At 40.9% G+C, this 26,809-nt stretch overlaps 8 protein-coding genes across 10 annotated transcripts in view; 1 reads left to right on the forward strand and 7 right to left on the reverse strand.

Annotated features, from left to right (window-relative positions):
* The window catches only part of LOC122396861 (protein sprint), a 97,829-nt gene that overhangs the window by 9,399 nt on the left and 61,621 nt on the right, over positions 1–26,809 (forward strand). For both annotated transcript variants that reach the window (XM_043395580.1, XM_043395581.1), the window contains exon 5: positions 24,882–25,095. In XM_043395580.1, coding sequence (XP_043251515.1) covers positions 25,015–25,095 — 81 coding nt within the window. In that variant the 5' untranslated portion in view covers positions 24,882–25,014. The remainder of the gene's footprint in view (positions 1–24,881; positions 25,096–26,809) is intronic.
* Positions 1,838–3,136, reverse strand: LOC122396863. The gene is made up of 5 exons (XM_043395592.1): positions 2,978–3,136; positions 2,821–2,884; positions 2,654–2,745; positions 2,446–2,560; positions 1,838–2,376 (listed from the first exon to the last, which is right to left on the reverse strand). The coding sequence occupies exons 1-5, from the start codon at positions 3,026–3,028 to the stop codon at positions 2,300–2,302; spliced, it is 399 nt and encodes a 132-aa protein (XP_043251527.1). The 5' UTR covers positions 3,029–3,136; the 3' UTR covers positions 1,838–2,299.
* LOC122396865 lies at positions 3,219–5,623 on the reverse strand. The gene is made up of 5 exons (XM_043395593.1): positions 5,478–5,623; positions 5,026–5,143; positions 4,829–4,944; positions 4,618–4,732; positions 3,219–3,586 (listed from the first exon to the last, which is right to left on the reverse strand). Exons 1-5 carry the CDS (start codon positions 5,517–5,519, stop codon positions 3,504–3,506), a joined length of 474 nt encoding a protein of 157 aa, XP_043251528.1. The 5' UTR covers positions 5,520–5,623; the 3' UTR covers positions 3,219–3,503.
* Positions 6,859–9,177, reverse strand: LOC122396869. The gene is made up of 5 exons (XM_043395599.1): positions 8,651–9,177; positions 7,740–7,842; positions 7,356–7,447; positions 7,160–7,277; positions 6,859–7,035 (listed from the first exon to the last, which is right to left on the reverse strand). The coding sequence occupies exons 1-5, from the start codon at positions 8,690–8,692 to the stop codon at positions 6,962–6,964; spliced, it is 429 nt and encodes a 142-aa protein (XP_043251534.1). The 5' UTR covers positions 8,693–9,177; the 3' UTR covers positions 6,859–6,961.
* Positions 9,265–10,277, reverse strand: LOC122396870. The gene is made up of 5 exons (XM_043395600.1): positions 10,140–10,277; positions 9,918–10,008; positions 9,747–9,838; positions 9,529–9,646; positions 9,265–9,449 (listed from the first exon to the last, which is right to left on the reverse strand). The coding sequence occupies exons 1-5, from the start codon at positions 10,179–10,181 to the stop codon at positions 9,382–9,384; spliced, it is 411 nt and encodes a 136-aa protein (XP_043251535.1). The 5' UTR covers positions 10,182–10,277; the 3' UTR covers positions 9,265–9,381.
* Positions 10,486–11,504, reverse strand: LOC122396868. Its single transcript, XM_043395598.1, has 5 exons — positions 11,374–11,504; positions 11,200–11,299; positions 10,963–11,057; positions 10,743–10,857; positions 10,486–10,675 (listed from the first exon to the last, which is right to left on the reverse strand). Exons 1-5 carry the CDS (start codon positions 11,413–11,415, stop codon positions 10,599–10,601), a joined length of 429 nt encoding a protein of 142 aa, XP_043251533.1. The 5' UTR covers positions 11,416–11,504; the 3' UTR covers positions 10,486–10,598.
* LOC122396866 lies at positions 12,616–14,572 on the reverse strand. Of its 2 annotated transcripts, none has more exons than XM_043395594.1 (6): positions 14,359–14,572; positions 14,199–14,280; positions 13,662–13,750; positions 13,391–13,502; positions 13,246–13,313; positions 12,616–12,954 (listed from the first exon to the last, which is right to left on the reverse strand). In XM_043395594.1, exons 1-6 carry the CDS (start codon positions 14,428–14,430, stop codon positions 12,937–12,939), a joined length of 441 nt encoding a protein of 146 aa, XP_043251529.1. In that variant the 5' UTR covers positions 14,431–14,572; the 3' UTR covers positions 12,616–12,936. The 2 variants fall into 2 exon arrangements, with proteins under 2 accessions (XP_043251529.1, XP_043251530.1); XM_043395595.1 differs by having other exon boundaries at positions 14,355–14,489.
* On the reverse strand, positions 15,227–16,290 carry LOC122396867 (general odorant-binding protein 83a-like). The gene is made up of 5 exons (XM_043395596.1): positions 16,150–16,290; positions 15,969–16,047; positions 15,797–15,885; positions 15,608–15,719; positions 15,227–15,432 (listed from the first exon to the last, which is right to left on the reverse strand). The coding sequence occupies exons 1-5, from the start codon at positions 16,213–16,215 to the stop codon at positions 15,347–15,349; spliced, it is 432 nt and encodes a 143-aa protein (XP_043251531.1). The 5' UTR covers positions 16,216–16,290; the 3' UTR covers positions 15,227–15,346.

Below are 26,809 nucleotides of genomic sequence, written 5' to 3' on the forward strand. Positions count from 1 at the left end.
TTGTAATTACTTTGTAAGGTACGTAGAATAGCTAGATTTTTCGTGGTAAATTTGTGGCGCTGTGTTTGCTGAGGATAGGAACTCGTGAGAATCGTAGGACCTGCTAGTGGGACTCATCAGTAAGGCTTTTTAGCAGGTCCTGCTTTAGACGACTGGGATATTGGGAAGTCGTTCGAGGAATGTACTATGCAGCGATGACTTAATGGCTAGGCACGCATTTTACGTGGTTTGCCCATGGCGCCGCGTATTTTTACTATTGGTCGCGTCGCCGGTCACCGGTGGCCCCCACGGCGCTGTAACCAAGTCGAGTGCCGGCCACCGGTGACCCCCACGGCAGTCAACGTGTTAATAACGACGCCTGCTCTCACATGAATTGTCATTATTGGCTGAGTCGCTCACAACTGCAATTCCATCGCGTGACAAAGGACGCAAACGAAACGCTACAGAGTAGGATAGGACAAGACTGAGAGGCATTGGCGCAACCGTACTCTCAAAATACTAGCCATGAATAGTATTGGAAAAGGTAGGGCTATGGGACGTGTGATTCGAATGAAACGACAATAATTACTGGTAGAATGTACTTTTTATTCTATAATACGTAAAAGGTATATCTTAGAGTTCCGTTCTGTTCTCTAAGAGATCTGTTACAAGACTGTGACTTCGCCCATGGCCAAAACTCCAGACATATACAATCGTCACTGGAGATGATTTTTGTAACAACGTGAGACGGTTAGGAAATCCAACAAATAGAACAAGGCAGCGCGTAGACCTTCTCTCCTTGCCCTTGCCCCGTTTAGTTTGCTGGTGTCTAGCCAACAAGTCACCTCTGGATAGTACATAGCAACTGAGGGTCGAGCGCTTGCGGGAGCGCGACCCCTCTGGTGGCGAGCATGGGAGGCAACGCCACAAATTTGTATTGGAAATAGGTGGTGGAATAAAAATACAATTTGATCGATATTACTTTTAACTAAGCTTTGTTAGAAACACTTGGAAGGCACGTCTGCACGGCTTGAAAAAAATATACATATACATAAAATGAGGAAAAATTCGTCCCGTAACCTCAGACCCAATCGGTCCCATTCTTTGTCTAAACAACCCAACGAAGGGACCCAACTGCACCCTCTTGACTTGTATCTCGAAACGCGTCGATGGTTTTTGTCAAGGAAAGAAAACTTTCTCTTTTGGAAGAGCAAAACCAATAATTTGTTAGGCGTTTTCCGAGCGTAACTCGACCGGATGACGGTGGTGGTGGAAAACGTACGCGTTCATTGATACCGCGAACGCTCGAATAGCAAAGACCTATCGTTCTTCGGGCTCGTAACTTGCCGGTTTCGGTGCTGGAATTCGAGCGATGCTAATTTCATCGTGGAATTCCAGAATGTCGAATGTTGCTACAGACATGCGTCGGGGAGTTACATTAACCGCACGTTTACGGACCGGTATCGGAACAATTGATACAAGTCAAGAGAATATCCTCCGTTAGCCATGCTTCTGCGGTTATAGTTTGTTTTAATAAGCAGGTCGTAGTTGCAGAATTTTCTATTGCTCACTGTCAACGCGGTAGATAGAGAGAAACGATTTACTTGAGAGGTCTTGCTTCGACTGAATTATATTCGACAGATCCATACACACAGACGTGTATATCAAATGCATGTCTATCATTTCCTGGTTTTAATACTCATTCATTATCGTTTCCCACACGCAACAAGTTATAGAAATATCAAATGCTCGTTGCAAGAGAACGAGTTAGACCGACTTATGCAACGGAATAACAAGGTTGGGAGATATCGTGAAGTTATCGAACAACGATTTAGTAATATCGGTTATACCAGCACGATTTCTGATTAAGAATATTTATTTCCACAAAACTAGTATCAATACTGTGTTACTAAAATTATGTATTGCAAGTACATGGATATAAATGACAGATAATCGGGATATCGATTTTCAATCGGGGAACTATAAATACTGGACGGGAGAGTCGCTCTTAAAGCTGCAAAGCATAGCCGAGTACGTGTTATTTAATAAATGGTTATACTTGTAAGAGCTGCTAACTTATTTTTATAATGTCTCTCTGCACACTAATCGTAAATTGCAATTAATTGTTTCAACCTTCAAAGGCAAATAAAAGTGTGCATCCGTAGGTAGGCACGAAGGAATTACATAATTTCTTATCAATTTCCGCATATTTGTAAAATAATACATGCGTGGAGGATACACCTAATTGAGCTAAAAATACTTTCATGATAGGAATATTAATAAAATAAAACAATTACTGGACGGAGACGGTGTTAAAATTTTAGAGACGAAGTTTCAAATATTCCAATCCACATTTGGCAAACTTTTGGGCTACTATGCACTCGTCATCGTCGGCAGCTGCAAAAGTAACAATACAAATTATATTATTAAATTGTATTATTATTATAGTTTGTTCGATCGACTTACCATCGGTTGCACACTGATGTACGCTTTGATGAATGGTCTCTATTTGGTCGCTGTTTGCTAAAACCTTATCTATCTCAGCGTGTATTTTATCCATGTTTATGGTATTACCTTCCATCTAAAATGATGGCAGCCATTTTTTAATATTCCATCGACTCTTTAAACTACCTTCGGAACTACTGTAATTAACGAAGAATGAAATTTTACGTACTATACCGATTTTCTGCATGAAACAAGCTTCGAGGCAGCCACGTTTCCTCACTGCCTCTTCGGAATCGTCGGTCAACAAGCTCGGCAGATCGGCTAATCGAAGAATTTAAAATACTTTGTAACCCCATCTCTGGTCTACTCGCTCGCCTATTTATTTCTAATACTCACCGCGTGTCATACCCATTTTCGCGAGACACATAAGCCGTGGGTGTTCGTCATCGGCACGAACTAACTGCAATAGAACTAATTGCAATCAACCGATTTTTATTCGATCGTCGAGGGTTCGAGATGCGTGAAGTTTGTGCAAAAAAGATCGAAAGTATACCGTGCAAGTCACGAAGCACAAATAGCACAAGAAGATTGCGATGGTTCTCATAATGGTAGCTTCAAAGATAGTCGAAAGTAAAATGAAATCGTGAACCAGGAACCAAATGGCAGCAGAATAGTCCTCGACAAGAATCGTTTGTTCGACTGACCAGGCAACGTTATGGCGCGTATTTATACACGGTAAGCGCATAGGAAGTCAGAATGTTGGTCGACGGTGACAATGGGTTTACGTAATTTTATTTCTCAGAAATACTACAAACATTTATTGTTTTATACTGTACAAGGTAAATCGTGTATGCGCAAGCACAGATGATATTCTGTCGGTTTCGCTAATTTAAGTAAACGTTTTTGGAACTATCTTCCTGTGGAGATTCAAGTGCCTACCTTAACTATTTCTTGGATGTTCAGTGAAATTCTTACTTCTATGTATGTAACAGTATATTTTCTATTTACATCCGACGGCGGGGGATTGAAAGAAAGAACGATCTTTCGTTACATATAAATAAAATTACGAGTTTAGTTCGTTAATACCCGAAGTACTCGCTCAATGTGGTCAAGCAAGTGAAAAATCGCAAGCCAACGTTACAGTCGCCGGTGAGTCCTTTCACTGAAACAGAAAGACCATCGTCAAAACTATTTGTATTTTATTCGTTTCGCCTATTTACCGTGCAATCGTTTAGTTGGCCGTGTTAAATTAAACAAAATAATGGGAGAAATATACAGGGTGTTTGGCCACCCCTGGGAGAAATTTTAATGGGAGATCCTAGAGGCCAAAATAAGACGAAAATTAAAAATATAAATTTGTTGATTGAGGCTTCGTTAAAAAGTTATTAACAAAATTAAATTAAAAAATTTCAAATCGTTCACGGAAAAATTATTTTTAGTTACAGGGGTCAATTACAATCATTTTTGGTCAACAGACATTCCCTCGAAATCCTACTCAGTTTCGAGATAAAAATTCCTTACCGAAAATGTACTTTCAGGTCAGAAATGTCTTCCCGAAATTTCATGCGAATCTTTAAAACATCATAACTTCTGAACGGATTGGAGGATTTTAATGTTTCAAGCGGCAAATAACGCGTATTTTGGTCAAGAATATGTAGAAATGCTAACAATATTGAAAAAGTTGTTCCTAGACCCGTTCAAGTGAGAAAAACCGCATAAAAATGGTCCAATTTTCAAGCAGCCATAACTCCTACAATAGTCAATGGATCTCATTGAAATTTAGTATGGAAGCAAAGCTCATGGACACCTAAAAAAAAGTATTAGACAACTTTTCCGTACAGCGTCAAACAACTTTATTAGAAATGAAAAATGAATTCTTAAGAATAATCGACAAAAAAAAATTTTAAATCCTTTTGGAAAAAATTATTTTCGATTGCGGGGGTCAGTTACAATCATTTTTGTTGAATACACATACCCCCGAAATCCTACGTACTTTCGAGAAAAAAATTCTCTACCGAAACTATACTGTGTGGCCGGAAATGTTTTTGTAACTTTTTAACGAAGCCTCGATCAACAAATTTGTATCCCTGATTTTCGTCTTATTTTGGCCTCTGGAATCTCCCATTAAAATTTTTCGCAGGGTTGGCCGGCACACCCTGTATGTATTATTCTCACTTATGTGAATTTTCGTACCTTGCTCGGAGCATTCGGTGATAATTGCATTAACTGCCCCTTTCACTTCTATCGGCATATCTGATTTGTTAATCAGATCATGTATTATCGGCGCTTGTATTTTATCGCCTACCATCTAAAGGCAGTTCGACAGAAATTTAAAATTAGAAGTAGCCTGTTGCTGCATTTTTGCAATGTTATGATAAATTCGTTGTTGAAAACGTGAACTTACGGTGCCTTGTTTCTGTGCACAACAGACCAAAGCGCAGACTGCTTTTTTTACACTTGGTTGGTTCTCTGGTAGGTCAAATCCGTGAGGTGTCGACGCCTGTAATACCCGTACATCCTCTGTGAAATCGTCGAAAATTTTGATTAGCTTTTTTGAAGCTTGGCGATCAGTACGTTACATTTAATCGACATCTTTCTTACCCCTTGTTGCTCCCGTTTTGTTGAAACATGCTATTACTTCGTTTTCGTTAATATTAAAAATAGTTCCTAAACCCTCGTACATGTGATCTGTTCTGTCGTTTGTTGCACGAACGGTCATCTAAAACGAGCAAGTGTTTCTTTTCTAACTTCAGTTTTCAGAATGATCTCTCGATTTCAAGGAAATAAATCTAGACCTCTAGAAGAACATAAATGTAAAATCTAGGATCCAGATTTCCTTCCTGGTTATGATATTGTTCGTTAAAGTAATATTTTTCATCTCGAGTGACAAGAAATGGGAAAGAGTAAATCAACGAAATTTTTTTTCTATTCTGCAAACGATTATAGCTAACAAGAAAGATGACAGACGACGGTGTTGCTTGTTACATAATGAATTATTCCCGAGACTATTTGTTAATATCGTATCACAGTTTAGTAAATTATTCAATACTTACACAAACGAGAACAACAACCATAGTAAATAATACACACTTCATTTTTCTGATTTCTACGGATCGATCACTAAAACTGACAAACTATCACTATATTTGTATACCGACCGTTTGTTTTATTGAAATAACATCGGTCGCTCGATCTTCTGTATTTATATTGGAGCAAGTAGAGGTTAAAGATCCAAGATTATGCGGCGGTGTTATGTTCGTCAAACGTAATATTCTCGATAAATGCAGCAAAAAAAGTAATTGTTAGAAAAGTGTCGAGCATTGATTTTCCTTCGATTCTAGAAATCCACGCGTTTCTGTTATTCTAATCTTTTTCTGTACAACTGTAAAACTGTTTCTAATCGTAAACAGCGATGCTCAAGTTATGAGAATGGGACTCGGATTCTCGGTATTGCTATACTAATTTAAATTATATCATAAACATAAATCTGTTTTCCATTTGTTTGTACTGCAGCAACTAAATTTAGAGATTCACAACAGGGTGATAAATATCAGTCTAGGCATTTGAATTGTTGACATAACATCACGACAATTGTTCAACCATTTTCACGTTTAAACATGAAAAAAAAAATCGTGGGATTTTGTTCTCGAACTCGAGGATCGTTTAGCATTCTGCGAGTTTGTCGGCAGTTCCATCGGAAATGTAGCTGGCGTCTGTAATCGCTCGCAAAGCCGGCCATTTGCAAAAGTGTCTCTCCTCTTTCCTGTGCGTCTGTTTGGCGCGTAAGGTCGGCCGTAACTTTATTCCATGGTGTATGCAAGGCAACTTGGACCATTACGGAGAGTACATTATACCACCTTACAACGTGAGTCGCTTACGCTAACGCGATCTCTGCTCGTCTTCTTGGCCGCGTTCAAGCCTAAGTGCAGCGTTTCGCAAAGCCTGTCATAACGGTGACAAGTTTCAGACTTACTCCATTTTTATTCCGTCTCCTATACTAGAATAGTATTTGCTTGGATGCAACTAGCAACTTTTATTTGTCTTCTCAACGTAGCCAAAGTAATCGCTTCTATAGGAACACAGTCTGTCCAAACTGATCGAAACGTAACGTAAGAAACATGGTACAGCTATTTTTTATAAATTGCTACTGTATGATATTAAATTGCAGACCGGTCTAGCAAACATTACCGCAGGTATGCAGCGGGTGGTCGAAGCATTGTGCATCGGTTCGTTTCGCGTTAAAATTCATGGAGCGTCGGGGTCTCGAGTGCATTTTAATTATTCATATCGCGTTAACGTCGCTTTATTTATTTATTAGTCAGCCGCGTTCTCCGCGAGAGTGATCGAAACTGTCAGCCTCATTAATCTCGTTCTTACCAACGAAACTTTAGCTCGACATTTGCAGGAAAAGGAAAGAGAGAAAGGATGCGTGAGTGAGAATTTTCTTAAATCATTTTATTGAACGTTGTGCACGTGATTAATTCTGATCGTTACAATGTTACGGCCTCCGGCGAGCAGCGTTTAGTAGTCTACCGAACTATTGGAAAAGATTCTGTATATAACAGTCGGTGTATTTGTTGCCCATGACACACTCGTCAGTCTCACCTTTTACTGAAACAGAAAGATGACGGTGAAACAGAGTTGCAGAAAGAAACGATCGAGCAATGTTTCTATCGTTGGAAACCTGGAGAAAACTATAGGCTGATTAGTGTTATTTTTCGAGGATATTACTTACTTGATCCGACACACTCGGTTGCGATATTCTTTACTAGTTTGATGTCCTCGTCGTTGCCAGCGTGCACCGTCTCTATCATTTTGTATATCGGCTCCACGTGGAAGTCAAGACCCGTCAACTGATACAGAAAACGGGAATAAATCAGAAACTTTGTGGAAAAGCAATTGTCTGGTTTTACCGTTGAGAATGTACTTACGATGCTCATTCGTTTCATGACGCACGCTTTCAGACAACCCATTTGTCTAAGGTCGACTCCATCGCGGGCCTGTTGTACGTTCGAAGCTTGCTCTGAAGAGAAATATTTTCGAAATTAGCGATTATACATACGCGATATAACACACACGTTTCCATCGTGTGCAGCGTACATTAAAAATATATACTAATAAGTGACGCGAGAATCAATTAGTCGTTCGAGGCTACCGACTAGGAAACATTCTATTATATCAAGAACTTATACTCCGTTAAAAATGCATTTTCAGTGACACGTTCGTATTATAACGTGTTGTTTACTCTGCCGTATAGTTTAAAATCTCAAAATACGTTCGCGATTAGTTAGTCTATTAAATTCACGTTTCCTCACCTTCTGTGATATGTAATTCGTCAGCGCACGGTTTCACGTCCGGCATCAAATACTCCATGTACTTTGGTATGATGGTATCTTGGTCTATACTGTGTACGACCGTCTAAAAATTACCCTCGATATTATTTTTAGATAAATACGGTTCATATTACATAAATACGAAACGCATTGACAACACTGAACTATTATAAATATCTGCTGTTATTCGTTTAGCGTGGGCGTTTACTCGAGAATCAATTACCGGTTTACGATTGTACTTTTAATTTAATTTATATTAATTTGTATTAGGTTGTAAATGAGGAGGCTTAGCTAGTTGTAGTATTCTACACGTTCGATTTACTTTTCAGTTTCGTAAGATTCTTTCGATGACGGTACCTTGTAGGTTTATTTAATTAGTTGTGTGTTGTACAAGTAACGTTGTATGGGTTCTTCGGTGCAGTTTGAACAGAGGTTTTTATTTTTCGTTGAAAATACAACTTTAACGAGATCTCGACATCGTAAGAATTATTTGTCCGTTCGCAGAGATTTCAAGTGCAGCATGACAATCCACCAGTCTACTTGTACACTTTATACTGCTCGATCGTCCGCCGAACGATAAGAAATTGTTTAGTTGTGTCTACTCGACTGTTACTCAACAACCCAGCACATTGTAAGACGAATAATGAGAATATTTATATTATCGATCGTTTTTCAAATGGTTCGACGGCGCAAATCTGTCCGTTGGAATGCATTCGCTGGCATCGTGGATGCATTCATCGACCTCGCGAAGCCAACAAAGCGGCAAGAACGAATTAAAAAGCAGACAAGGAACTAATCGAATTTCTGGTCGATAGCGTTTCCCCGAGTGTTGGTGGCACACGCGAATCGCGATCAGAAGTATCTAAAACACTGGGTGACGGGTTGGCACTCACCGCGGCAGCCAGCAGGCAAGTAACAACGAGGATGGCCTTCATGGTTCGGGTTCGAGCGAAAATTGAACTTTGATCGTGAAAAGACGTACCGCCGATCGACTGATTCGGAAAACGGATTTGGCTGAATAGTATCACCGACTGGTGACCGTGGTTCTCCTAGGGCGGTATTTATATAGAACGCATGTCGAAAAATAGCAGGTGCTAAGGCTTGACAGTGTACAGCAGGAAACGAGATAATTCCTTGATTTAGCGGATTTACGTAACAGGCGACTCAAGTACATCCACAACGTTTTCATTACATCCAGCTCGTGTCAGATTTGTCACGCTAAGTGATTGTTTGTCTCGCGAAATGAAGCTGTTTAAGGAAATTATGCGATCGAAATGCCGGTATCATGGATAGTTATTTTTTTCGTAGCGGCGATCAGTAAACAGAAAATGACCTCCTCGTCGGAGCGGCGATCGGTCGTTTCTTTAATCTTCTTCTGCGAACCATTCGTTGATGAATGAGAGATGGTCGAGAAATGATTAGGTCTTCCCCGGAATTATGAACATTTTCTACCTAATTTTAAGCGGATAAACGGAAGAAACTGGATAAAATATCGAAAATTAAAAACTTTAGAGTCGACAGTGTATATTATATTTCCCCTGTTCTTATATTCAAAACCTTTTAATATCTTCGTGTTTTTTCTTATTTTTTAATTATTATCGTCGATGATTTCGTTCGAATCTTCTTAGTGTTTATCCAGGAAACACTCGACGAAAGAGTAGGCCATTTTGCAATCGTCCGGCATGCCTTTGACTGAAAGAAGCGAAGCAACGTCTGTTAACGATGTACAATTTTTAAAAGTATTCGTTTAAAATATTCGTCCGAGTCTAACCTTTCTCAGCGCATGATACCGCGGCGTTTTTCAAGTTTTTAACCATTTCCGGATTTTCGGAGTGCACAGCCTCAATGAACTCGTTCATCATGTCCATGTTCAGTTTAGAATCCTTCAACTGTGTTTGTTCCATGCAAGACAGATATTCATTATTACAGATTTAGGAAATTAAACGCGTTAAGAAATAGCTCTCTTAATTTTTTCTAAATGTTATTCACCATGTTCATTGATTTTAATGTGCATTCACGAAGGCACGAAGCTGCTTCCATTCCTGCTTTTGCATCCTGGTTGAACACATTTCGTAGATTTTCTGAAATATTTTACCAACCATTGCACGATCATTATTAAGATCATAGTAATAGTAATATTACTGCGATATATGTTCTTACGTTCAGTGAAGCCGTTTTCTTTGGCGCAATTTTGAAATTGTTCCTTTGTCTTTTCCAAGTAGACATCAATAATATCCGCGTGAACGGTGGACTTAAAATTAACCAATAATTATCAATTTCAATTTTCAATTACACCGATGGTTACTATAACTATTCTATAACTTTTAGACCTTTTTATAAAGCAAAATTTTATATTAATTTATTGTCTATATGCATACTTACAGCAACGAGCAAAAGGCACGAGACAATGAAAAGAGTATTCATCTCTGTTGTTTTCAGTAACTAGTCCTGCGGTGAAAAATAGTTTACGACGATTAAAAGATCTTAGCTCTGGCTCGTCGTATTTATAATGCGAATATCATTGTAAAAAATATGTCACGTGGTCTGACAACATAAAAAACTTACCGAACAAGTAACAATTACTAGTTAGATCGATATATTTTCCAACGCCACGCTCTGTATGTATAAATGAACCTTGAAAATGAGCAAAAAAACAAACGAACAAAATCTCAAGTAAATTCTTAACTCTGCTACAAATTAACCAAGATGGTACGAAATAATTATACGGTTTTCGGTTCTTATCTAATTATTATTTAACTCAGATTTTTATAATTATACAATGTTGTTCGTCGTTCGTCCGTATATTTATTAAGATTGGTATTTCAGGAAAAGAATATCGCATTATGTCTCAATAGATCCGGTCATGGTGCACTTTGTAAATTCGAACGCAGCATCGCATGGATCTGTGTTTTCTTTAACTGAAACAATTATTGACACGCGTTAGCCAGAAATTGATTTATTTAATTTCATTTAATAAGTGGTTACCTTTCTCAACGCAATAGTTTGCAAGGCTCAGTTGTTCGGTTACTTTATCAGGTTCGGTGAACACTTTTTCAATCACTTCTTGGAAATTCTCAGGTTTAAAGCTGGACTCATCCATCTAAAAGTTTAATTTTCTCTTTGTTTATAAATATTCACTGATAATGCTGAAATTTTGTCAATTAATATCACTTAATAATTTTGTTTTGGCTGAAAATTCACTTACAACCCCTAAACGTTTCAAGATGCATGCTTTCATACATCCGAATTTAGTTCTGTCTTCTCCTTCCAAAGTCGCAACATCGAAGTTACTCATTTCGGCTAAAAGGTGTAAATTTCATTATTATTATTCGATCTGTTTTCTGCTTTCGTGATTATACGAACATTACTATTTTAAATTACTAGACACGGTCTAATAAATAATGAATTTCGATCCAACAAATAATAACAGAGCGTAATTTACTCGGTAAAACACTATGTTCCATGGCACACGGTGCTATGTGTTCTTCCATAATTAGCTTATATTTTCCTCTGACCTCGCTTAAATCGCTGCGTACCATTGTCTAAAATTTACGTCTGTTTGAGTGCATTTCTTACACGTATTTTAAATCTCAGCTTGAATATTCATTGTACTTACCGCAACTACGAGCAAGCAACTAATCGCCAAAAGTAACTTCATTTTTTAAGTTTATCCTTGCAAGACAAAGAAACCAAAGAACCGACTGATGTCTGTCATTGGCTGGATGCGATATTTATATAGAAGTCGTGTTAATACGTGTCGAAGCACACAAGGTGTTAGATTCTATTACGAAGTAACAGGAAGAGAAATAATTACTCCAACTATCTGATTTACGTAACTTGTTTCAATTGCATTCAGAAAAAATAACTAATTTGAGTTATCCGTCAGTGATTTTTCGCGAAAGATGATCGTAATTGCTCGTTTCAACAGAAAAAATAGTGGCAACGATTCTTGGCGTTGTACAGTATACAGTATAAACGTGAGAGAACGATCATCGTTACAAATTGAAATCGGTATATATTCTCTATACGCAAAAAAATAGCGAGAGAATCGACATTTATGTTTGTTTCCCGTTGTAAGATTAATTTATTGACACGGATAAAGCTTCCGTCTCATCGGTCAAAATCGTTTTCGAGAGAATCGTATTTTCTGTTTCTGTTGTCTTTAACCGCGATCTTGTTAAACGTTTCGTCAAGTTCCTGTCGCTGGAACTTTACTCTCGAGACAATTACCGTGATCATGAAATACGTAACGAGCTAACTCAACCACAATTATACTTCCCACTTGTCATCGTTTCTTTCCTAGACAAAATAAACATGTTTCTATAGGCTCGTAGTATCGAAATGAGCGAAGTTTTATTTTGTTTATGGAATAAAGTTTGAAAATTCATTCGCAAGGTTTTATTCGTACAACACGGAAGGGCATCGTTATTATTAAACGCCTTTATTGCGCGCAGAAGTATAGCGAGCTTGTATATTGTTATATAAAAATAATGTGCACAATGCAATCATAAAATTATTAACACAAAGAGACAAGGCAACGCGAGGAAGTAGATCGTGCGCAGAGATCTAGGGAAAAGATGGACAAAGTGTAGACGAGTGAATTAATTGTAAATTATATCTAATTCCTTCCTGGAAAAACCCGTTCTAAGATTACCTATTAACTGTGTATCATAGGAGGTGGTTACGTAGATACAAGCGTTAGAAAATCGAACATTATTCTTTCAAATAGAAGAGCGCGTTAAATAAAGTCTTTTAGAATTTAAATATGAAATTTCATTAGGAGGGAGGACACATGCAAATTAAAAAACGAAAAACCTTTGTTTTTTTTATTCTTTAATAATCAAAATATGATCGGTGGATTATAAAACGTGTTTTTTTCCGTAAAATTCACATGTAGTTTTCTTTATCTTAATTAGAAACATTTGGAAAGACGGTCAACCTTAATTTATTATTTCATACAAATAAATCGATTGACCCATTAGTCGTAAAATGAATAGTTGTTTCTGACAGTTTGTCTTGGCATTCTGATGTCTGGATTGTTGATAATCGTCGGTTAATTACACTCTTCTACAGTATGGTTTAGTCTTAGAATTTCTGCAGCCAGGTTTAACCGCCTTTCGATGACCAAGACAACGATAACTTGTCCGATCATTCTGCAAACTCATCGTTGATGAACCGTTCACGGTAACAAGTAAAGCTGCAACAACGCAAACCTTGATTATCAAATTATAAAGATAGTAATTGTATGATTATTCTATTTTTCTTGATTATTCTATTTTCGTCAAATTACTATAGCCGAACGATCGGTTAGACATTCGAGCTGCACGCGTTATAGCACAAGTTGAAAAATCTCGTAGGAATATTAGACGATTCTTTCACATCTTTCGATCAAAATTTGCATTAGGTTGCCTACAGCGGACCCGATTTATCAAAACAAACATATTATGAAATGACTGCCCCCCCCGGTGTAATCGTATTTAAGAATCACCTCTGGATCCGTCTCAAAAACGCATTGGCCGAACTGCCATGCCATTTCGCATCCATCCGTCGCTGTCACTGCAAATAAATTTGAATATTTCAATAATCGCCGGAACGATCAAACAGATTTTTACCGGGCAAGCGAATCAACCTACCGCGTGGCTTGCATGCATTAATTGTATTCTCAACTCGCTCGGCCCATTCGGGGGTCAACATGAGATGAGCATTTTTTATGAACCAATCGTACAATATTTCGTCGTTTTTCATCTGAAATCAAACGTAGTTTTAAATCTTCGTACCAGCAATGGTCAATTTCTTACGACATCGAGTAGAAAGGAACGGAATCGTGATCCGTCTACGGTGATTCGAAGCAACAAATTTCCTTTAAATTTTTTATTCAATTAGCAGTTTTGCTTGGCTACTTACAGTTTTGGTCGAAGTTAGTATGCATTTCATGTAACACATCAGCCTTTCGTCCTTTGGGAATTCGCCTTTGAATTGACCGTCTAAAAGTTCTACGCCCAAAAACTAAATGCTACAGAACCGTATTATCCTGACGATAATTGATTGGCAAAATATTATTGCCTAATATTTTATCATCGTCTTGTCACTGTTCGCGGCGAATGTTCGCTTCGGGACTGAGGTTCTCACCGATTCGAACGCAGAAAACACCTTGTTCTTTACGGCGGTGGTAATCTACCTAACCGGTGAGAGCGTTGCAACGAAATATGTACAATAGCTGCCAGTGCAAGCAGTTAACTAATAGATGGCAGACGCGTGTCGACTATGCACGCGATCGTACATCGTTTTTCGATACGTGGAACGGATAATAATCATAATGAAATAAATTTTTATGGTGCTCGAGGGTCGCGATTGTAAACGAAACGATCGAGTGCTCGATCAATGACGAGACGACGGAAAATAAGTTTAGATTCTGGATCGAATCGCGTTGGAATAGAGTACCTTTAGGGGTGTCGTTCTTCTTCGAGCAGGTTTTCCTCAAATTTTTAATAGCCTTCTTGGCATCTTCTATGGTCATTTTTTTCTACGAACGAAAGAAACAGTCCGTAGGTACACGTGTCCGGGTGAATCGTAAATACAAGAAAGATCGATCTCGACTCACGCTCTCGGTCTCCTTGACGGTCATCAGGACGACCATGAACGCGACCAGCAGGTAAACGTTCAGACTCTTCATCTTTGTTCTTGCCTATCCCTTATCTCGTACGACTATTCTTCGTTTGTTTCCTTTTCCTGTTCCTTCCTCTGTGTCCGGACAAAAAACGTACGAAAGATACCGCGACTCGCGACTAATTCGCCCTCGATCAATCGGACGGAAAGCAAACATCCATCCCCTTTTATAGCGAGATGGTCGCGCGGTAGGAGAATGGTCAATTTTGGTGTCTTCGGTGACGCGTTTAACCGGTGATTACCGGTGATTAAAACATGCTCGGCTCCTCCACTTTCGAAGAGGACAATCCCAGAAGTTGACGGTTGTGCCGGAAAAGGAGGAGTAACACAGCCACGTAGTAACTTACGGCCAGATGCGCACAACGATTATGTAAAGCCGGTATCACGGTTGATATTTCGGGACCGTTTGTTATTCCTCATCGAACCGATCGAGAAAACGAGTCGAATTATTCGTCGGTTCGACGACTATCGCAGCTACCCTTGCAGTGGTATTGGGTTGTTCGAAAAGCTCCTCCCTAACAATAAATAAATGTTTTATTTGTCCATTATTCGCAATCGTTTTCGAACAACCCAATATCTCGCACAGTCATGTTTGCTTAAACTATGATCGAATCGTTGTATATTTAAATCCAATTGCTTTCACAAGCGCCCTTTGGTTTCACGATTACGTAAAACAGGAAAACAACTTCTTTTTAAGGATAAAATAAAATTTATTTAAAAAATATTATATCCATGGATCTTGGAAAACGAAGAGACAACTTTTACAAGTTAATTTCAACAGTTTGTTTGTTCGTGAATCCATGGTGTCGTCTTATGGTGTTTGTTATATAACATAAATGATATGAATCTACGGTATCAGTTAGTTTTCCCCATTCGATGAGTAATTGTTTTTGGGTCTGTCGGCTCGTGTGTACTTTGGTCTTTTAAGGGAAAAAGAATACTTCCGGATCCGCTGCGTAAGTGCATTTCACGTATCCGTAGGTCATTTTGCATGGGTCGGTGTCGTATTCTGTGTACAATGTTAGAAATTCGAGTAATCGTTGGACAATTATCGGGGGAGTATTATACGCAAAATTGGAGATCGAAACGTGAAATCATCGTTATAAATTCTAGTTATTTTTCTCATTACTTGTGAATACTGACATTCCGCGATTAAACTAGTATTCAAAGCTTTCTCTTCTTACCTTCCGATTTACATTTTATTATGGCTTCCTTTATTCGAGTCGCGGCTTCTGGTGTCATCATTGCATCCAGTTGTTTCGTTATCATATTAAAATCGATATTCCCGTTTTTGAACTAAAAACGAAATACGTATTTGAACCGTAATTTACGTGAGATTAGGCTTTGAAATTTTGCAACTGAATTTTTCTTACGCTACGCATTGCTTTCATGATGCAATTTGTGTAACACGCGAGATTGTCATCGTCTGGAAATTCTCCTCTCCTTATTCCAGCGACTAGCTCTACAAGTATAAAAAAGAAAAAAAAATGAAATTACTGTCTGTCTGAACTTACGAAAAATTTAATTCGAATATGTTAACGTTACCTTCGGTGGTGTCAATTTTTTGCAAACACGAGTTTCTCAAAGCCTTGGCCATCTTTTCCAATTGGTCTTGGCTAACAGCCTGCGGTGTTTAACAGAAAAAATTATAATATCGATTCGTAGCGTCTAGTAAATATTTCAGGTAAAGCACACATTCGTCCCGAAGAATCGCGACGAAACTTACACTTTTCACCGGTTTAAATGCTAAAACCACAAACAAAATTGCGGTAAACAACTCTTTCATATACATATTTCGACTTTTTAACCGAAACGAGACAAAGTTGGAAAGAGATAATCCTGTTAAAATCTGACGACTGATGCCTTCTTTAGCCTGTCTTCTCCTTATAAACGCTTTGTATTAAATGCTCGACTGTTTTGAATGTTACAGTCCGTCATTTACAACTCCGATAATTCGACATTAGCGATGGAATTACAAAGGAAGACGGTAGTTTTCAGCTCGATGACAAGTTCGTTGATTTTATGTAACGCGGTAAGAACCGGCTTCCATTCCGAATTATCGTTTAGATCATACGTACGGCTTGTTTTCAAATATCCTCGTTTCGAAACGAAATGTTCCGGTGTATTATCGCTGGACTACGCAACTATCTCGAATCCCATCCCTTAGGTTCGCGGTTTCCATGCCACTGCTCCGCGAAGTAAGTCGAGATGTGTTTGTTCGCTTTACCCTGGTCCACTCGAACCCTTCTGCGCCAAAAGATACGCGTTAACGTCGAACCATTGTATCTCGAGAAACACCCTTGAACCAGGTCTGCCTAGAAACCACCCTCGCCGTCTCCGCTCTGTTGCGGTCATTAGTCCGAGAGCCACTCTTTGTCGGATAATTACATTTTTTCCCTTCATTTTCCTCCTTTGCCTCGATTTCTCCGCGGTTAATTTCCACCTGATCGTCCCATGCTCGAACCGTTCTTCCTTTTCTTATTCCGAGGGTTTCTCTTATCTGTTTAATTCCTTGTACCGACAATAAATCCTGGAATCCTGGAACATGGACTCCGAGAATACGTCTTGGAAAGCATTCGTGGATGCGCGGGCGATAACAGAGAAAGTTGTTATGATTTCGCGAGTCGTTATTTGGAAACGAGCACGCCACGTCGAGATGTGGGTGAAGGAAGCCTGGTATTGCGCGATCGAATTCTCTGGTTCGGATTTCGATGTCGCCTCGTGGCGAAACTTTGTTATCGCCCGCGCGAGTATTTTCAGTCGGCGTGAAAATTGTCAGCAAAAGACGTTAACGCGTTCGTCGAGGCCGACTAACAAATTAATTGCCCGCCGCGTCCCGATTAAAGCCATCTCTTTGTGATGCTAATTACCTTTCGATTAAACTCCGGAGTCCGCCGTGCCCGCCGGACGAATTAGCTTTCAGTCGGCGCTGATTCGAGCAACTTACTTTCCGCGGAAAATTTCAAGCAAATTGCGGCTCGAGCTTTTCAGCTGATCCCCTCGTTTCTACCCGATACGCCCCCTCTCCCTCGAGAGAGAAAAAAATATACGCTCGCAGTTCGCGTTCCTAATCAGGGTGGACTTTTGGAACTTTTACTGTTCGCGACTTTCGCTGGCCCTTTTGCAATCGCAGCCTTTGACGGTCGCTTTTGTTCATGGAGAACGGGGATAGAAGCATTCATTTTTGTCGGGGTTGGTTTCGCTGGGATAAAATTTTATTCAATTCGAGGCGATCGATGGACTGTTAGAAAGTTGTTTGGCGTGTTAATCTCTTCCCGCGAAACTGTGCTCGTCCTTGCGGATCCAGAGTTGCGCAACGAGATCGTACCAAGCTCCTCGAATATTTTCGATTTCAATTTGTTAGCGCACGACTCCGAGGACGAAAATGGTTTGGTCTCGACTCCCGAGATATACGCGTCGCGCTCTTCCGGCACCCAGTGACTCACAAACTTGTTTTCTCTCTATCGCGGCCTGAACGTTTAATCTACCGATCCTCGTTTGCGACGATAGTCCACGCCACGGAAAGAATACATAAGTCGTGTTACCAGTTCGCACGATCCTCGATTCCGCTTTACGTCGACTCTAAACGCGACTAGGTGTTCCATATTTACGAATTGAAATCTGAAGATTACTATTTTTTCTTTCGAGATCGTAAAAATAATCGTACGAACGTCTGCTGGAAAACGCGGAGTCGAATTTTCGACGCCATGGATCACAGGAAGCGAAAGATTTCGACTCGTATCGCTGTCTGCTGTTCTGTTTTTACGTCTCGATTGGCGTACGCTCGCACACGGACGCAAGCATAATCATCGTATCCGTTTCCTGAGTTTCGAGCGAGGACACACGTCCATTCGACGATAAACAAACTGAAATGGTAACGTTTCTTAAAATAATCTTCGCCCGTGATCTTTCCCGTATAGTTCGAGCCTTAAAATGTTCCAATTGTTTATTAGATCGTAGTCGCGGAGGCACTTTGCTCGCATTAGCCTGCGTTACGGGAATCCCTGCATATTACGACCAATCAATGACGCTCAACTCGCATAAAGGGAATTGGATTGGGGAGAACAAAGGTGGATCGTAACGAAGCCTGACACTGGGCAATTAGCGCCGGATCGTTTTTTGATTAAATTGCTGCCGAATGTCGAGGTACATATACTATAACGATATTACCGTGGGCAGCTTTTATTCTTCCCGATTCGAGAAAGTTGCTCCTCGAACGAGATTCAAGCGACGGAGTAACGTAAAATTATTCCAACTCGAGCTCCAGCTAGAAATGCATTTTAAACGCGGACCATATTTTTTCTAGAAAAGCATTAATAATCTCTGTTACGAGACGCTGACTGACCATTACGTTCGTAATACAGTGCCGTGATTAGCCCTATGTATTTGCGACTCGTAATTCCAACAACCGATTATGCAATAATAATTATGCGGTATTCGTCAACGCTTAATAAGCATACGCAGTAATACGCGGTTAACCGAAACCAAAGAACAGAGTTTATCGTAATAATATTAGCTGATTTCGTTAATCAATGAAACAGTTTGATGAAATAGATTACGCTTGTGTTTCTCTTTTTAATTTTTCAAACTCTATGCTACGCAACGATTTCGTTGCTGTACAAGAGATCGCTGGAGAATTTTTAAAGAACGTTATAATGATAACGCGGTATGGGAGTACGTGTCTCGACGATGTTGTAATTTCCTTAATTATAAATGCTGTTGCGAACGTAGGAACAAAGACGCTTAACGGAAGTCGCGAATGTAATTAGTTTAGTGCAGTTAATTAGCAATACCTTTGGAAATAGATGTAATAATTTTCCATGTTCCCACGATCCTTGTATTTTTTCGTCGAGCAATTTTGTTTGCTCGACCCGAGCACGTAAACAAACGAGAACCACATTGTTATTTATGCCGGAAACGGAATTGCATATCTTGGAACGAAGCCTTTGTTTCCATCTCAATATTATAATTCGTAAGAACGATTGATAACTATAAATAACTATCTTTCTTAGTAGTTGCTGTCGTTAATTACGAAACAGTTATCGATTTAAAAATGGTATTAGCCTTGATCTCTTGGATATTCAAAGACATCGTGTTTTAATAATCAAAGAAAACTTTACGCGTAGTTCGATTTCTGCGCTTAAAAATTCCGTTGTAACGAGTTGAACGAATTTCAATCGTAAAGGTGTTATTACTGTTACTGCATATAACGAAAAATTTTTCCTTTCGTTGCAAGCTTCCCTTGCATCTGTCGAGCAAACGGTAGGTACTATGGCGGTCTCGTTTATTAATAAACAGCTGGAACTCCGGTTCGTTCCGTCTTTTTTCCTCTTTTCTTTTAATGAAGACATACTCGCGACAACGTACGAAACGTACACTCGGTATATTTTAGTTGCATGATTCAGCGGCGGCAGAACCCGCGCCTCCGCATCTTCCTTCTCTGTTATTTTTTAACGTTCGCTGTTATCTGCATCGAATATGAATAAGACTATGAATCAAAATTACTCCGTAGAAACGTTGATAACGATAACACGTTTGTTCGGTACGATTCAATATCGTCTTATGGTGTTTTTCTGCTCGTTTTAAAGATACACTCCGTACACTGATGGTTGGAAAAATGGTCGCGATCATTTTTACAGTAACTCTACGATAAACAATTCCATAGTTACAACTCTGTTGTACGCGTAACAGAAGAGTCTTTTTTTATGCGCAACGAGATAACAAATTATTACTGTTTACGATCGAGTAGGCCGTATGCACATGAGAGCTCCGTGAAAGTCGCAGACTTTAAGGGCACGGTTGTCGGTACTGGTGGTAATGGTTGGTAGCAACGATGGTGGTGGAGGTGGAGGTGATGACGAAGAGGAGGTTGATGGGCATGATGGTGTTGATGCTGCAACCAGTGGTGCTGGAGTCTTTCTCTGATCGTCGTCCTCTTTCGTGGCGACCTGCTATATTTATCCGGATCTACGTAGCACAAAGATTCGTGGTTCGACTTCTTATCACTTTTTTTATCAAGTGTGATGCAATTTATAGATAAACAATGGGAAATAATCGTCATCACCCCCTGAAATGTCACGAATCATCGTTGGTATCGTGTCAAACTAGAGCGTCGCGAAATCTACCTACATGCATTGACCAACATTCGAGTCGAGAAAGTTACTCATAATTGTTATAAAAGTACCTATGCTTAAATTCGGGGCAACGAAAGATGATATCGGTAGAAGGGTATTTGAACGTACTTAGAGAGAGAAGGAAACTACCTGGCGTGATAATAGTCGAAAGGTTGCTCGCAAATACGTGTCTTTGTTTACGTTGCAGACCCGAGGCACGCGAGACTCGGGCACCCGAACGATTTCGAGGGCAAGGACTGCGGGTTCAGTGTCTCGGTGTCCGTGCTCGAGCGAACTTGTTAATCGTGAAGTGAACGTGGATCCTTCGAAGAGTGTACGCAAACAAACGCGAACAGCGCTAATTTCGAAAAGATAAAAATAGTTGCGCCCCCGTTTGATGTGTTTTGTATGGTTTCGATGCTGACACGTGGCCGGCCAGCCGGCTCAAGGGATTTTAGAGTACCTGCAGTTGGATGCTTCATGCTTATTCACGACGCGTGTTAGGTACGTTGACTCTGTTTTATTCATTTTCTCGACGCTTGTGCAAATTTATTTCGTTGTGCAGTACTCCAGGATCCTTTGTACGAGACTGTTTATTCTTTGTTTACGGGCAAAGGTAACTCTGTGCGTCGATGATTCGTCGATAGTTTGAAGCTTGGTCCAAGTCGAAGGTGTTTTAGACATTTTTTGTTCCTCATACGGCAGCGAAGGGGACGATTCGTCGTTCGGTGTACAGGAACTACGCTCGATGCTCTTACGGAATGCCCCTTCTTTGGAAACGGAGCGACACGAGCGAACCGTCAAGTGTCCGTTTGAAAATTCTTCCACGAATTCATGAACGACACAAGGTATATACTCGGGATCTGTATGGAGTTATTTATCGCGACTCGAATACGGTTAACGCTATACCTCCCGATTCGCGGTTTTCAGCGATCAATTAAGCTGATTGCTCGACCTACGCGAAACAATAAATCGTTTACTCGTCGTTGGACGCGGAACGTAGATCGATGCTCCGTTAAACAGTTTCCCGACTATGTTAACGAACGTTTCTTTTTTCGATCACCCAGTACATGCGTAACGCATCGAGGGACCGTGGCTTTTTAAAGCGTATTCGAGCTTGTTACTCGCTAACTTATTGTTTTACACACCAACACTCTGTCAGTCTACTTAACCTCATCTATCTCTTAGGCTCTCTGGCTTGCTCCCCTTCCTTTTCGTACGATAAAAGAAACCGTATTGCCTCGATTTGAACGTTGCACCGTTACGTTCCGTTTCATTAATGGTAATTTACATCGACGCTTACCGGGAGTCGAACCACCGTGCATCGACGTGGAAGATAAAAATTATTAAATCATCTTCTAAACTCCTCCGAATCGAAAGAAAAGACGTCAAGGTTCGCTTCTATCGAGAGCGATACGGGCATGCGGGTCGGACTAATTTAAGCTGATTTCATATCCTGATCGCCCATCGTGTTTCCGTCTTACCCCTTTCCTTGCGTTTCGATGGCCGCTGGAAGCGTTTAATTTTGATCAGTTTAAAAAAAGTTTGAATTTCTCTAGAATATTTGTGCGCAAAGATCGTCAAGAAATCCTGAGAGGCTGTTACACCGTTCTCGATGAAAACTTATCGCTGCTTAATTAAGAAATTTTCCAACGGAAGTTCGCTCGATCTCAGAATTGAAATGACTCGCGCGTTTTCTCTCTTTATCCGAGGCTGAAAACCCGTTAAACGCACGTTTATGCGCACAATGGTCCGCGTCCAGGTTTCTTTCAAATGTACGCCCCCTTCTTCCCTCCCGAATCGTTCCGAACTCGCATTCAGCCCTTTTCGAGCTACCCCTCCGGGAAGAGCCACCCTATTCGCGAGCTCCACGAACTTCTAACGAAGCAAAAATGTCGAGATTACGTCTACGACGGAGGATTGATCGACAGTTCTATCGTCTGCAGCATTGTTCGTGGAATGAAACCGAACGCAAAACTGGGGGTGTTGAGTCGGGTTTTCCAGAGGCACCTCCGCCGCGGCTTATTACTTTTGACATTTTTACGTTTTTGCCCGTGACACCTGCTCTCAACTTTATTAAACCCCTCGGCAGACGTCGTTTTGCATCTCTGGTTGGGCGAAAACAGTGACCCTTGAGATAAAATGATTTCTGAGCGCCGGGGGACGGGGAAGGAAGGGCCGAGCGATGATTAACTTTTGAATCGTTGAAAGAAAAGGAAAAATCATAAAATATGTATTTCTCCCGGAGGGCGAAGAATCAGATCGCTTCTTTAAAAAATATGAAAAATAATTCTGGTCTCGCTTTCGTCTACAGTAGTCTTACAACAAAAAAAGTTCCGCGTCGAATCTCATTCTTAATATCAGCCCGACGCGACGCCAAAAGGGCTGAAATTGAATCGTGACTCCACTTGTTCTTCGTACCCGGGGTCGACGAAACACGAATATGCGACGCAGGAAGTCAGAAAGTTATAACGATGGTTCAATTTCCGCCCTCCTACGCGAATACGTATTCATGTTTTAGCGAGTCTCGATTCGTTTCTGCGAACAATTAATACGCCTAAACGTTTACTTTACAAAATTAATATATGTATATCCTCAAATTATTTTAAGGAGTACTTTACGCGATACTCGAGCTACGAAAGATCGAGATAAGTGCCTGCCATAAATTTAATATTTCCTTAATTATATTTCGGGTATATAGGCAACCCCAAACATTCGGCGTATGTGTTCTGTTTACGGGGAGCAGAATTTGCTGCATTGTTGGCAAGATTTTCACGCAAGAATTTGCTTTGCGTTCGTCGGGGCGCGGACTTTCCCCTCGTGCTCGATCCACCGTAGACGATGAATTGAATTTAGAGACCGAAAAGTTCAGCGAAGGAGCATCGAGTGGCTATAGAAAAAGGCAAACTACGTTAAACATGAATTTACGATGACACATAGGGTGGTTTGTGTACGCGGAAAATTGAATTTCGCGGGAACTCCCGAAGCACTTGGTTGAAACAGTTGGAAGAAGGATCTTTTCTAACGTTCCATCAATGTACTTGTAACTATATCGTAAATTATGTCGTGAAAATCTGTTACGTTCCTGATGAATTTCTCGAATCGAAAGGTGTCATAACGATATCCCCGAGGATGCGTCGTAATATCAATTCGTCGCGTCCTCTTTTTCCCCGATCGTGGCCGTTATATGCCCACGGGACTCGAGCCCGTAGTCGACGCGAATTTACGACCGGCGTCGCATCGAAAATTCATAATAGCCGGTCAAAATTCGCTCCGGCAATCAAAGTTCCGATGCCTTAATCGAGCCATCGACGTTCATGGCTCGCCTTGACCTCCATAGGGCCACAGGCGAATTTCTTATGTCATCGTCGAGACATAAACCAGCATTCCTGCCCGTAAAAGTTTAGCGTACCGTTGCCGTTTATTCGTTTAATCTTTGATCGATGATTTTCACGCGGTCGAGGCGCGCTCCCATGGATCGCTTTATCGTTATTCTTGGTCGGTAGCTACAGTCATTGCCCTGATTGGTCTCGATTAAAATTGACTTGCGAAATCGTCCGAACGATCTGTGCCGATGACATCAGACGGTCGTAAGACAGCCTACGAGCTAACATATGTTCCTTGTTCCCAACAACCAGATGCAACAACGCCAACGACTTCGCTTACTATTTAACGCATCCTGCTTAACGAGCACGCATACATTCAGGCGTTGGAATTTTGGCGAAAGGTTAGAGTGCAGCGAGCGTCTGTCGCGCGTACGTTATCGGCACGACCAAAGAGAGAAAGCAATCGAAGATACTCGATCTTGAAAACGCGTAATTCATAACCGCTGTTCCGCCCGATTGCTTTTGGCGCGGACGTCGCGCAAAATTATTGTCTTGCGAGTAAGCGAAGACTCTTCGCTAAATAACGTTTGCCCGCGCAATTTCTCGCGGTGTCTTTCGCGTCGTATCCACGAGGTTTAATCCACGCTCGTAAATCCAAAGATCCTGAAACAACCATCGAGATCCGTGCAGTTTAACGACGACGCCGTAAGCCGACGCTTTAGCGAAGCTTACAATTTAAATCCCACGGGCTGCACGCGAAACCGATGAAATATCGTCGCAAATTACTGCCAAAATTCGACCCCGAGTCCGGAAATTTGCTATGGTCCGCGAGACGAAAAGGGCCTCAAACTGACGATTCGCACAAGTTAACACTCTGTACCGCGAAGAACGCCTGAACGAACTTGAAAGAATGCAACAGTTGCTTTATGAACAGTCGTTTCTTGTTTACGTGTTTTTAATATCGATAACGAGCATTCCTATTGACTTTTAACGAAACTGTGCTTTTGTTTTAATTGCAGATACGGTTCCTATGGTGCGCGGCGGTTTTTCGTGGTCGGTGAAATAGTGCATCTTTGTGTAATCTTCGTTATAGAGGATTATCGTATTCGTGGGACGCGGTGCCAAAAGCTTGATGACTAATATGAGAAGGAGATGACGTCGTTGGTACAGAGGGACTTCGAGTCTCCGAGAAAGAGGGAATCCACGGGCAGCAATGCGTCCAGCTACTTGATGGTAAATGAAAACGATAAACATACCTAATCCCAGCGATTTTTGTTGTTTGAAAAAATTTCGAAAAGAGCGTCGTTCCGCGAGGGTCACTACCATCTCACCAAGTCTACGTAATAATATCTAAGGAAGAATTGAAGCCGCTTTCGGGGCTCGTGTTATCGTTGTCCAAATAACTTCTGATACGAGGATCCAGCGTAACCCTTATCCTTATCGCGCGAAGATGTCCACGGATACCGTGGGCGGGATCGTGTGTGTCGTTTGTACATGTATGTACAATACAAACGGGAACGAACCGTCGCGACGCCGATGTGTATTCAAAGATGTCGACCTCGCGCAAACGACGCTCGTAACCGTAGCCACGAAAGTCACAACACGTAGGGCGCGGGAGGAAGTGACGTAATTTGTCAGCCGGGCCTAGAGACGGGAAAGTCGGTAGAAAATATTCGGGAAACACGGGACGGAGAAACATCTTTTTCCTTTTTATATTCCTCGCCCTTCGCTCGATTCCATCCCACGCGTACTTGCGTTATCATCGCCGTCCTCGCTTTTGATTATCCACGCGAACGTCGCGCGTTTCTTCTTTTCCTCTGTGTATTCGTCGGTTTACGCGAGCATAGAATTTAAATCGTTCCACGATATTCTAATTCTTTACGAATTAATTTTCTATCGGATCGATCTACCCTGGAAGACCGAAACACGATAAAACCGTCATCTCTTTGCTCTTCCATTCTGCTGGAAATTCTGGTTCTCTTTCATTAGACATTAAAAATGTTCAAACGTAAATGTACGACGTTTCGAACGAGGCTGCTCGCTCCTCGGACGCGTCTTTTTGCGATTTCTCGATCGGTATTGAACGAGCAGCGTGACCGGAATTTTATAAACGACGGGGGAAATATTACCGAAGGCGGGGAACTCGAAAGGTATGCAAAAGGGCAAAAAGTGAAGTATCGCTGTGGCTGGAGGGTCGACGGTGAAACGCCAAGTCGGCGGAATCCCGTTTAATGCAAATTTTGTCATGCACCAAAGCCATATCTCGCCGTTGTAGAATTAATGTTCGCGATGTTTCCTTTTCATTTCCGGTCGCGCGCGTCGTCCGGGACGATTTTCTAAATATGATGGATAGTCGACGTTCCTACGCTCTTGAGCCGTGACTCGAAGCTCCTTTGTTCTCGGCAATCGCAAAAATATACTCCGTTCCAATGATTTGCGATATTTATCAAAATTAACATCGCAAAAAATCGCGCCTTAATCATTTTCTTGGCACTTTCTAATTTCTTGACGGTCATGTAAATTACTTCGAACAAATCGGTTTCATCTTTGGCCGATAATTACTCACCTCGAACAACAGTATAGCCGATAAGATTAGTAGAATCAATGGCTAAAGCAATCGTGTAGAGAGCGACGCAATTAACTGGAATTTCAATGGACCGAGTTGTCTAGACGATTATGCGAGAACACGGACTCCATTCCCGCTTCTTGCACGCTTACGGGGACTATTACGTACCTCGCAGCTTAAAAACGTTTTAACTTCGCGCGTGGATAAGAACAGATAGCTTTCTGTCCCCAAGGAAACGCGTGAGTTAATGCGAGGGAGAATTATGCCGTAGACAGCGTTCGCGATTTTTCTTGAGATCGTTTAAAATTTTAAACGCCGGAACGTTTCGACATTAATCGAAGCCTGTGAGAACGCACGGCTAATTGGAACCACGGATATCCA

This window comes from Colletes gigas, unplaced genomic scaffold (assembly GCF_013123115.1).
Source record: "Colletes gigas isolate AHSC1104 unplaced genomic scaffold, ASM1312311v1 Colletes_gigas_Sc00008, whole genome shotgun sequence".
NCBI classification, from domain to species: Eukaryota; Metazoa; Arthropoda; class Insecta; order Hymenoptera; family Colletidae; genus Colletes; species Colletes gigas.

What these genes read in the sequence shown, in the direction of transcription:
- LOC122396863 (XM_043395592.1), bottom strand. Translation starts at nt 3,028, where the DNA reads ATGAGAACCATCGCAATCTTCTTGTGCTATTTGTGCTTCGTGACTTGC. An exon ending in TGTGCTTCGTGACTTGCACG is followed by an intron (nt 2,885 to 2,977) that starts GTATACTTTCGA and finishes GTTCTATTGCAG; the next exon opens with TTAGTTCGTGCCGATGACGA. An exon ending in GAAAATGGGTATGACACGCG is followed by an intron (nt 2,746 to 2,820) that starts GTGAGTATTAGA and finishes TTCTTCGATTAG; the next exon opens with CCGATCTGCCGAGCTTGTTG.
- LOC122396865 (XM_043395593.1), bottom strand. Translation starts at nt 5,519, where the DNA reads ATGAAGTGTGTATTATTTACTATGGTTGTTGTTCTCGTTTGT. An exon ending in CAAAACGGGAGCAACAAGGG is followed by an intron (nt 4,945 to 5,025) that starts GTAAGAAAGATG and finishes ACGATTTCACAG; the next exon opens with AGGATGTACGGGTATTACAG. An exon ending in CACCGAATGCTCCGAGCAAG is followed by an intron (nt 3,587 to 4,617) that starts GTACGAAAATTC and finishes TTTCTGTTTCAG; the next exon opens with TGAAAGGACTCACCGGCGAC.
- LOC122396869 (XM_043395599.1), bottom strand. Translation starts at nt 8,692, where the DNA reads ATGAAGGCCATCCTCGTTGTTACTTGCCTGCTGGCTGCCGCG. An exon ending in CGAATTACATATCACAGAAG is followed by an intron (nt 7,448 to 7,739) that starts GTGAGGAAACGT and finishes ATTTCTCTTCAG; the next exon opens with AGCAAGCTTCGAACGTACAA. An exon ending in AACCGAGTGTGTCGGATCAA is followed by an intron (nt 7,036 to 7,159) that starts GTAAGTAATATC and finishes TTTCTGTTTCAG; the next exon opens with TAAAAGGTGAGACTGACGAG.
- LOC122396870 (XM_043395600.1), bottom strand. Translation starts at nt 10,181, where the DNA reads ATGAATACTCTTTTCATTGTCTCGTGCCTTTTGCTCGTTGCT. An exon ending in CGTGCCTTTTGCTCGTTGCT is followed by an intron (nt 10,009 to 10,139) that starts GTAAGTATGCAT and finishes GTTAATTTTAAG; the next exon opens with TCCACCGTTCACGCGGATAT. An exon ending in AGAAAACGGCTTCACTGAAC is followed by an intron (nt 9,839 to 9,917) that starts GTAAGAACATAT and finishes AAAATATTTCAG; the next exon opens with AAAATCTACGAAATGTGTTC.
- LOC122396868 (XM_043395598.1), bottom strand. Translation starts at nt 11,415, where the DNA reads ATGAAGTTACTTTTGGCGATTAGTTGCTTGCTCGTAGTTGCG. An exon ending in GTTGCTTGCTCGTAGTTGCG is followed by an intron (nt 11,300 to 11,373) that starts GTAAGTACAATG and finishes CGTAAATTTTAG; the next exon opens with ACAATGGTACGCAGCGATTT. An exon ending in GGAACATAGTGTTTTACCGA is followed by an intron (nt 11,058 to 11,199) that starts GTAAATTACGCT and finishes TACACCTTTTAG; the next exon opens with CCGAAATGAGTAACTTCGAT.
- LOC122396866 (XM_043395594.1), bottom strand. Translation starts at nt 14,430, where the DNA reads ATGAAGAGTCTGAACGTTTACCTGCTGGTCGCGTTCATGGTCGTCCTG. An exon ending in CCGTCAAGGAGACCGAGAGC is followed by an intron (nt 14,281 to 14,358) that starts GTGAGTCGAGAT and finishes TTTCGTTCGTAG; the next exon opens with AAAAAAATGACCATAGAAGA. An exon ending in TACTAACTTCGACCAAAACT is followed by an intron (nt 13,503 to 13,661) that starts GTAAGTAGCCAA and finishes GTTTGATTTCAG; the next exon opens with ATGAAAAACGACGAAATATT.
- LOC122396867 (XM_043395596.1), bottom strand. Translation starts at nt 16,215, where the DNA reads ATGTATATGAAAGAGTTGTTTACCGCAATTTTGTTTGTGGTTTTAGCA. An exon ending in CATTTAAACCGGTGAAAAGT is followed by an intron (nt 16,048 to 16,149) that starts GTAAGTTTCGTC and finishes TAAACACCGCAG; the next exon opens with GCTGTTAGCCAAGACCAATT. An exon ending in AATAAAATGTAAATCGGAAG is followed by an intron (nt 15,433 to 15,607) that starts GTAAGAAGAGAA and finishes CATTGTACACAG; the next exon opens with AATACGACACCGACCCATGC.